General features: G+C 36.7%; 1 protein-coding gene across 1 annotated transcript; it reads right to left on the minus strand.

The window, feature by feature from the left end:
- Nucleotides 1-941: 941 nt before the first annotated feature.
- On the minus strand, nucleotides 942-5,958 carry LOC118924810 (NKG2-A/NKG2-B type II integral membrane protein-like). Its single transcript, XM_036909939.2, has 6 exons — nucleotides 5,704-5,958; nucleotides 5,226-5,324; nucleotides 4,718-4,774; nucleotides 4,027-4,178; nucleotides 1,868-1,968; nucleotides 942-1,561 (listed from the first exon to the last, which is right to left on the minus strand). The coding sequence occupies exons 1-6, from the start codon at nucleotides 5,888-5,890 to the stop codon at nucleotides 1,444-1,446; spliced, it is 714 nt and encodes a 237-aa protein (XP_036765834.2). The 5' UTR covers nucleotides 5,891-5,958; the 3' UTR covers nucleotides 942-1,443.
- Nucleotides 5,959-10,929: the final 4,971 nt, after the last annotated feature.

Consider the following 10,929-nt stretch of genomic DNA (forward strand, 5'->3'; position numbering starts at 1 on the left):
GAAAACTCAGTCTAACCCCTGTGAGCATGATGAAGAAAAACATTTTACTCTAAATATAGTATATGTGCTGATTTTTCAAAAAGGACAGTATAGAATGAGCATTGTAGTTTATTTCAGAAATGCAAGACTGGCTTATATTTGAAAGAAATAAAGGTAATTTATTTCATAAACATTAGAAGAGAAAACATTTCTCATTCCAATTGATGGAAATACAATAAAAATGTAACATCATTTGATCATACCATCTATTAAAAATAGGAATATTATGGAAATGCTTTAATATAAGAAAGGTTAAATGGAAAAAACCTTAAAACAGACCACATTCTTAAAGATGAAATAATGAACTATTTTCCTATAAAAGAGGGAAGGATTCATATAAAACGTGTACTGTGACTTCTATTCAACATTGGAAATAAAATCTTAGCCAGTGAAAGTAAGTCAAGAAAAAAGTCGTTTCATCTAGAAAGAAGAAATAAAGAGTGATTATTTCCAGATGAAATAGGTGTTTATAAAAAAAATGAGAAGGATATATGTATGTGACAGAATAGAAATGATAGAATCAATGCATAAAATGAGTGAAGTCATTAGGTATAAGATCAACATGTACACATCAATTGTATTTCTGCTTACAGCAGCAAAATTACTAAAACTTTAAGAGGGCTATTTACAAAACATAATTGAAATACCTACAAATCTGTAAGACTTCAATATAAAAAAACCACAAAATATAATAGAAATTAAAGAAAACCTAGTACCCATATTTCTGTAAGGTAAAAATACCCATATTTTGTCTGTAGAAAAATATAAACTATAATAGAAGTTAAGGTAAACCTAGTTAATGGAATGATAAAGCATGGTATTGATTGGAAGAGTACATATTATAAAGATGACTAATCTTTACAAATGAAGATTAAATGCAGTCCTAAACATAATCCAAGGAGTTTTTCTTTTTTAGCTTTATTGAGGTGGAATTTAGACAGCATAAAATGCATGCACTTAAGTTGTACAAATCAGTAGATTTTAGTATATTCATAGAGTCGACCCATCACTCCTATCATAATCTAAGAGTTTCATCGCCCCAAAGGAATACCCATCAGTTGTCATGGCCTCTTCCCACCTCCCCTCAGACTGTGGCAGCCACTATCCACCTTCTTTCTCTGTAATGAGCCTGTGCTTCTTACTTCATATAAATGGACTCACACAACATGAATTCTTTGAAAAAGCTTGAATTCCACAGATAAAATATTGAGTAAAAAGTAAGCCAGACAGAAAAGCAGTGACATCTGTATTTTTGGTGTGTATACAGTATTTCAATAAATTCTTATCAAAAACTGTTCATTATTAGAACAAGTACTACAATTCATTTTAAGAGTTATACAAACATGATGTTATTTCCATTTCATGAAATAGAAGTTTGCCTAATGGAATCCAAAATCAGATGTTTTAATCCTGAAGCTTCTGCTTGCAAATATATGCATTTGGAGATGCACAGATATCTGATTGAGGGCCACGTGAGTGTAACAAAGCACATTTATGTCTCCCAGATGATGATTCTTTTATTCTATAATGGATAAACATGCATAATTCTGTTACATTGCATGGGCAATACATGAAACAATAGCATTTTCCATGTAACTGAAGCGAAAGAATATTTTGAAAATGGATAATGATGTTTTCATATAGTATTAGGAAGAGTTGCTTATTAGGAAAAAAATATCCATTCTTTAATATTCATATCACCATTTCATAAACTTTTAACACCATTCTTCACTTCCCTAATTCAACTAAAACAAATTTAGTAATATTATTATTCTAAATTTTTCTGTTTTATATTTTTCTTCCTCTAAGCATAATTCAAAAGGCTTACTTTAGTTTGGAAGTCGAGCCATTTATTGACATCCATGGATGATCACTGCTTTTACGAAAGACTCCAATCCATGATATAAGTGATAAGGAATTCATTAATTTCTACACCAAAATAAAGAAATAGTCATTATGAAAGCTTTTATCTTTCTTTAAAAATGCAAGTAGTGTACATTTGTGGAGTATAACAACAAAGCAAAACTGAAGGAACGAAACAGCAGCAAACTTACAAACACCAAGAAGGGACTAGCAGTTACCAAAGGGAAGGGGGTGCGGAGGGTGAGGGGGAGAGGGAGGGAGAAGGGGATTAAGGGGCATTATGATTAACACACATAATGTAGGGGAGTCACATTCTTTGTGAGTGTACCACACAGAAGACAAGTAGTGACTCTATAGCATCTTACCACATTCATGGACAGTGACTACAATGGGGTGTGGGGGGCACTTGATATTATGGGTAAATGTAGTAACCACAGTTTTGCTCATGTGAAACCTTCATAAGATTGTATATCAATGAGTTTTGCTCATGTGAAACCTTCATAAGATTGTATATCAATGATACCTTAATAAAAAAAATTTTTAATGCAAGTAGTGCATTCTTGCATAGGATCCTTTATTTGCATATGTAATAAAAGTATTAGATGCTAATCTGACACTAAAGATACATAAAGTTTTCAGGTTGCCAAAAACTTTCACATGTATATAAAGTTAACTCAAACATTTATACTTAGTAGTTCCATTTTTCTTAGGTTAATAAGGAGAAATCCTGTTCACATAATTTAATTGTTAACGACATTGACAAAGCTAACAGCAAGGATTTAAATAAGTTTCTGGATATTGTGACATGCATTTTTCTAGATACTATAACTAAATCAATGTAATTTTTCTACTGTGTTTCTCAGAATTTAGGTTTTAGAAGGAAATGAAGAGGTTGCAGTTGAGGAAATAAATGACATGGAAGCCAAAAATTTGGTTTTCTGTGTCTGACCCAGTCTTTAACTAGAAGACCCTAAGTTAATCTGTCTCTGTATTGGGGGAATCCAGTGGTCTAGACAAGGTGTCATCGACTCACTTCTCTCTGCTTCTTCTCCCTAAGTACAACTATAAATGCTGGAACTAATGACAGACACAAGTAAAGGAGAACTCTGACAGGTGGAAAGAGAAAGGTGCAGTGATTTGGGACCTCAGCATTAGGGAACAGCAGAGTGACAGGGCCTCTTACGTCCCCCACCCACCAGAAGAAAGTGACCGGGCCTGCCACTTCCCACCACCCAAGTAGCAATAGGAACTGGCTCAGCTAAGCCATTCCTGCTCCCTGTGGAGGGAGCCTGTCCAGAAACACCAGGCAGTCCTTGCAAGGGTGATTCCCCAGACAACCTGCTGACAATAAGCAGCCAGAGGCAGTAATTCCCCTCCCCCCACCAAACACACCAGGATGGGGGTGGAGGTGGGACAGCAAAGGGGACCCCTGGACCAAAGTACTGGACCAGGCGGCCTTTTTATCCCTGAGGGCATGAGACACGTAGCCCACAGGAGACTCTGATTGTTTAGAGTGAATTTTGAGTGTTATGTTCACATAGTTCAGCAGTGAAGGCTAACAAACTACAGAAAATAGCAAGAATATGGATGACCTGCAAACGTATCATATGGGTCTGAAAAAAGACAGGAGCAAAAATGTACACTGTGTGATTTCATTTGTATGAAGTTCAAAAATGAGCAGAGATTCTGTAATATCAGAAGTCAGGATAGTGGGTGAAAAGGAGGGAAGAGAGGTCCCCTCACAGAGATGAGAGCAAACTCAGGGGCACCCTGCTGGGCTGGCACCCCACCCCCGGCTCCATGACCTGATTTGTAAGCACATGGTCCTAGTCACTTGGGATCAGTCTGCACAATCATGATGTGTTCAGCTCCCTGGAATTTAATAAAATGAAGAGCAATGTTTATTTTAAACAAAAAAGCCCTTATAGAGCATGGTTATCTGTGAAAAGCAGGAACTGGAAATTATCAAATGAGAATATTAATAAAGTATCCGAGTCAGAGAATGAAATAGTAACAGACTTCAAAATAAACTACAAGTATGTAACAAAATAGGGATGAATTCTACAATATAATATTGACCTAAATAAGCCTTTAACTACATATAGAAAACATTCAAAATCTTACCATTTCTTCTTCATTATCTATATAAAGCAAGTGAGATTTCTTAGAAGCACAGGCCATCAAACTCTCCTCCCATGTTTTTCTTTCAATACTAATGTAATAGCAATTACTCGAATATATTAACCACTCCTTTGGGCAACGACCACAATGAGATGCTGAAGAGAAATTATGAGACATTATCTTAAAACAATTTGCATTTTAAAAAAATGAAGTTTAACTTACATATTTGCATCATTATAAGCATATATGCTCCTCTCTGCACCCTCACAGGCTGCTACATACAAAACAAACACACCCTCCCACTGACAGAGAAGGGTCAGCTTCTCATCCCCTAATTTATGTGCCCACATAAAGTAACACACAAACAAAAATATCCATCTGCACATGTCCTGAGAGTCACAGAACAGAACCACATATTTACTTAGAGTGGTAAACATAGCTGATATCATACTATAGTAGGAAGAAAAAGTAGCCAATGGCAACAATGGGTATGGTGATTTTAAAAGAACATTATTTCATATTGTTTTATAAAAGGGAACACTTTCCTATAATCATTGTAGATGAACATACATTACAAGATTTTGTAATTCATTTGCCCACAAAAAAAATCTACTCTTATAGATTTTTGCCCAGCATGAGATGGAGACAAAATGGAAACTGTACTAATATCAGAACTTGGAGCCTCAGGAAGCACCTGTCTGGATCCTTGTTATCAGGGCTGAACTGTTCCGCTCCGGGATATCAGTAGTAGCTAGAAAATTAAAGTAATACCAACAAAACATTAATAGTGGACTAAATAAATCATAATAATTTTAGTTTCTTAGTGTGAAATTTAATGAAGGTTTAAGATTAGAATAATCTGCAATGAATTTGATACTACCAAGAAAAATTAATAAAGACTTAGGGGGAAAATATTTCAAAAGCCTAAAGGACCAGATTTCACCATCTTATGCAAGATTTGGTCTAGACAATCTCAAGAATTAATTTGTATTACTCATAAGGTCTCTCCCAAAACTTATCTTTGAGTTAGGAAATCTGAAAATAGATATAACACTCTGTACAATCATGTTATTTATACCTGGACAAATTCCAAAATGCATCCATTTACATGGGAGTTGTATTCTGCAATATTATGAAATGTTTAGAGGCATTGAGAATTATTAAGTAAAAAGTTCCCTTAAATCATTCAAAAATTTGCTTACAGGAAGTAACAGCAATCATCGTTAATACAGTGGACATCAAGACAAGGCAGACAATTCCCAGAGTCCCAGCAATGAGCTTCTCTGGAGATGATGGCACATCTGCAAGGAGACAAATGAAAACACTGAGAAAGGACAGAAGGAGACCATTGTTTAGACAGTTCCGCACAGAAGAACCCCCACACACAGGGAATCATATGCATAAGCTTAGACTCTACCATTGTAATCTTTTCTGAGAACATCCCAGTACTATTTCAGTGCCTATGATGCTCCATGAGTTGTTGGTTAAAGGCTACAATTTCCAACAAATGCTGAATCAAATTAGTCCTCCGATTTCATATTAGAATACTGTATCCCAAACTCAAGCTCTGATCCTCAAACATGAAAAATACGTGAGCTTATTCTCTACTCTTTCCCCACACCTCTGCACCCCAGTGCCCACCCTAGAACAGTTATATTGCGTGCCCATTAAATGTCTTACCTTCACAGTGGTAGTTCTTGTCATTCCCTTGGAGATACTGAGAAGCATTTTGCAGGTTTAATTCTGCATAGGTTATTTCCTGCTCAGCTATTGAAATGCAGCTTTTAGGGCCCTTAGGTTTTATTTGTTGCCTCTTTGGGTACTTGGCCACATTCAGTTCTGCATAAGTTACTCTCTGGTTATCCATCTCTGCAGCTGTATGATATCAGGGACCGTGCTCTAAGGTAAGTGTACTTAAGAATAAATGGTGTATGTGATGATGAGATAACTCATTCTGTAAAACTGGGTGGAGTAGAGAATGAGTCCTAGTGATCATTTCACAGTTGAAGAATCTAAAGGTCTGTTTCTAAATTCCTTAGAGCTTTAAATAAATGTCTCATGGTATAATACAACTTTTTACATATTCTACATTTGTCAGTATATTATTTGTTGGCTGAATTAATAATATATCAATTTATCAATTAAAAGTGATAAATTAGGGAGGAATAAAGTTCATGAACACTAATATCTTCATTAATTCCAAGTCAGATTCCAAAGAAATATTTTAACATTAGAATGCCTCTTAATTTCTTGCATTAAATTACATTTATTCAGTGACTTTTTTTTTACTAAAGGGATTACTAAATGATCTTTTATTTTGAATGTTTGAGGAGTTCTGAGAAATCATTAAAAATTTAAAGAAATGTTACATATGTTAGAAAATGTTACATGACACACTAAAGTATCCATAATCTAAAACAATATTAAAAATAAAAAAGCAGAAAAGATTAAAAATATTTTATGAAAGTAAATGATAGTCAATTTAATGGCTAAGATATGAACTTATAAATGTTAAATAAAAATAGCTCATTTGTGGAAGAACACTGTTGGTTAAAACTTCCCCAAAAAACCTATGATTGTCAGAGTTACTAAAGGTTGCTTTAGTTGTATAACTGTAATAAACCAGATAATGGAATTTAGTAATTCTGTCAATGGGTTCTCTGCCAGAGACCTGCAATTAATTCTGACTTTGAAAGTTACAATGCGTGACCTCTAAAAAGATGCTTAGTGTCTGATAACCTAGTTTACTAACCTAAACTGGAAATAATATACTATGCAATTTATTAAAACTTAGCACTCAATTTGGCACTTACAAACTCTCAGTAGATATTTGATATTTATCTTTTCATAAAATTTTAATTACTGTCTTAGTCACAATTTCCATGTTATTATTTCTGATTCATATCAGTTAGGCCCTGTGAAATAATTTATTTATTTTATTTTATTTTATTTTATTTTGGTATCATTAATCTACAATTACAGAAAGAACATTATGTTTACTAGGTTCACCCCTTCACCATGTCCCCCCCACATACCCCTTCACAGTCACTGTCCATCTGCCTAGTAAGATGCTTGAAATAATTTATTAAGCAGGAATTTATTTAATCAGTATAGTACATCTTTTTTGCAATGTTTGTTCAATTTATTAAAAAGGCCTTCGATGGTCTATAATTAAGTTTAAATTAGCATTTCATGGAAGCTAACTCATCTTAATTTTTATAAAAAACCAAGCTGCTTTTATTCTATTTAAGTAAGTATGAGGAATTATATTTGGCCCTCATCATGTAATGATTCTTTTTTAAGAATCTATTTGTAAAGGTAGAGCAAATAAGTTAACATATTATTTTACAAAAACACCTTGTACTAATTATAAAATCCCAAACGAAATGTTCCTTGTCATGATGTTTGTAGATTTCACCTTAAATTATATTGCTTTACAAACCTAAATCTGCATGTGTGTATTCTCTTGACTAATTTCCTATAGGCAATAATTTGAATACTTTAAGAAATGCTCCAATATACTTCATATTTTATGGTTGTTTACTACCTTTGAATTATTCAAATAAAAACACCAATTTCTACTTTGATTTTGTTGCACATTAACTGTGCCTCAGTTGCATTGCATCTAGCATTTTTTAATTTTCCACTGAATGAGATGGACTAGTAGAGAGACAGGAGAATCATGACACATACCTCCTGCTGGCCAGAAAGCCATGCATCCTTTAGTGGGGAGGCCAGGTTGCACTCTTTCAAGAGCCCCGCTATGGCTGAGTAATAAAAGGAGAAATTTAAAAACATAAATCTAGGACAAGATAAACAATATCCGTGACCTTTGCAGACTGTCCTGTGAAGACTCAGAATGAAGCAAGAGTGGAAAAAGTAGATTTCTCATCAATGTGTCACTTGGGTTGAACAGGAAATTCTCATACCTAGGCTATTTTGAAGTCAGTGTATCTCATCACACACCTCCAGAAAATAGGACACTTCAGGCTGATTGACAGGACAAATGGACCTCTGAGTGTGTCATTTAGATTGTGCACTTTCTACTGCCTCTGAGAAACCATTTTCATATTCTACAAGATCTGGGGGGGACACAAGCTTGGCCACCCATACAGTTAACTTGTTTTCATTTCAATCACAAACACTGAAAGCTTAGAATATCTCAAGCTTTACATTTAAAACCAGGTTTCTAAATGTTGGTATTATATATCTTTTCCTCATATATGTTCATTTTTATTATTAAGGGAAAAGTTCAAAAAAATCATAATCCCATTATCAACCAATATTAATGATATTTGTCACTAATTGTTTGGAGGAATCACTATACTTCCAGCCATATTGTCCCTGGCACAACATCCACTAAACCCAAAATAGCATCTCCATTTCTCTGCCTTGTTCTTACATTCAATTTAATTTTTTTATTCTCCAATACAATAAATGTTCCTTGGAAGGGTGAAATGTAGCAATATTGAAATATATCATACCAGAGGTTGAAATATCAAATAAGTACTCATTATATCATTCATTAATTCATCTTCTAATCATGGCTAGTTGTCTATATTTTACCATTTGATGTAAATGACAAAAATCCAAGTCAAACTATGTGGCAGAAGAAAAGGTAATTTTTAAAAACATCAGCAAGCCAAACAATGGGAAAGGGAGGAAAAAGATTTCAAACCACAAGATAAATGATACAGGGACATCAAAGAAATGAAATTTTAAATTAATATTATCTAGATTGTATCAAATGGGATTTTTAAATAATTCCTCATCTTTTGTTGAAACAATGAGAAGTGTATGTTACCCATCATTACTAAAGATATTCACTTCCATACAGACTCCAGGATATTCAGTTCAGATTCAAACCCAAACCTTAAGTGTTCTTAAATCTAGAAAAATGGCATTAAACCTTACTTATATCTCTGGAATCTGGACTAATATTTGAGCTTTTTATAAAAATTGCTGATATTGGATAGTGTAACTCTGGGGGCAAAATATATTCCCAGCCCAAGGACAATAAGCCTTTGAAGCCAAAATCAGGCAAAGGGAAAAGTAAAGTGGGAAAAACCCATTTATTGCTTACAAGAAGCCATCTGATCCCGTTTACTCATGTCTCTCTCTCCTGACCCCCTGTGAAGGCCCCACAAAACCTCTCTGGTCCAGGTCTGCGCTCGCTCTCAACTCTGCTTGTATTCACCTATTGGTATGGAGATGGTCTAAGGCCAGGCGAGAAATTCTGAAAATACTGCAATTTTACCCACAGCCCACCCCTCCAGAAATATCGCCTCACGATCTACTCACTCCCCATCTTCTGCAATGGCCCCTGTGTGAGAAAACTGGAGCCCTGTAATCAGATTAATAACATACAGTAACAAGAGCAATAAAATCATGGTAATCCTCAAGCCAGAGGGTCTGGCTAGGTTCAAAGTCCTACGCAGATTAAGCCCATCGCTCACCCATTGCACAGGAGGCCAGCAGATGAACTGGGACGGAGCTCCAGGCACACTCAGCAAGGGGGTGGGTCCAAGCGACAATGACTGTAGAAGAAACTAACCTTAAGGGCGATAAGATACATGTTTTAATGACAACAGCATAGGCAAATCTTGTCCATCAGGTTGGATGCATGCAAGAGAGTGGTCCTGTGACAGGACAGTGGCAGGAATGGGATCTCGTCCTGGTCTAGTGTACCAGACGTTCACGCCCCTCCCTGTGGGAGTCACAGATGGGTCAAGTATAGGGCTACGGGAGGTACAAGCACTGGCCATAAAGATAAAACAAAACTTCCCAATAAGATGCTCTTTCCTCCCAGACATTTTGGGTACACTACATCTTTGGGGGCCACTCTGCTGTTACTCCAGGAATACACATGAGGCCAGCTTCCAGGCCTTTTCCCGAAGGTGCCAGAAGGGCCACCATTGCTGGTCCATGTGTCAAAATGTCCAGGGCCACGTCCACTCAGCAGTGTCTCCAGGGTTTCATGCAGCAGGGGCTGGCAGCAGGATGTTGCTCTGCTGGCCATATCCTGGCTTCAATAACTCCTCTTTGGTTTGCACGTACAGTTGTACAGGAGAGGCAGCAAGATGTGTTAGCATGTCCACAGGGCTCAAGGCTCCTTTTCAGGGCTTCTCATTCAAACTCTGCAAGACTGTCTGTAAGTGTACTGACCAGCACCATAGACTATTGGTGTCTGACTTCAGGCCAGATTTCAACAAACCATTGTCCCTCTCTATCATGCCTACCTCAGTAGGATTATATGGTACATGAAACTTTCATTTTATTCCTAATTGCTACACCCATTCTTGTATTGCATGTCCAGTAAAGTGGGTGCCTTGATTGCTCTCGATCACCTGTGGGCAACCATAGGCTGCAAAGAGACGCTCTAGTCCCTTCTGGTCATTCACTGATCTGCACGATGTGCACAAAAAGCAACCAAAGGTCCAGTAGCCATGTCCACACAAGTCATGGCATACCGATATCCTACGGATATGGTCAGAGGCCTGATACAGTCTATCTGCTGCCTGACAAGGGGTTTTGGCCCCTCTATTATTGTCCCATGTTGCTGCAGGATTCAGTGTAAGTCCCCCTTAGAGCACAGAAGGCACTCCTTCTGGGCTCTGCAGACTTCAAAGGTCAATGGCAAGCCCCACCAATGGCGTACAGCCCACATTGTCTTTTGCCCCATGTGCAACAAATGCTGATGTAACCATTGGGCCACATCAGAGGCAGCTTTCCTTTTAGCCAATGCACCTGGGCCAATGTGTCTGCTTCATCATTGTCAGGGGATGCCAGTGGCAAATGGCCAGTCACATGATATACAGTAACGGTCTTAGTCTGATCAGAGGACTTTGGATCTTGCCACACCTCTTGCCCCCAAAGGGGCCCGTGACCAGCCATCCAGTTGGCGTG

This window comes from Manis pentadactyla, chromosome 14, assembly GCF_030020395.1.
Source record: "Manis pentadactyla isolate mManPen7 chromosome 14, mManPen7.hap1, whole genome shotgun sequence".
In the NCBI taxonomy this organism is placed as follows: domain Eukaryota; kingdom Metazoa; phylum Chordata; class Mammalia; order Pholidota; family Manidae; genus Manis; species Manis pentadactyla.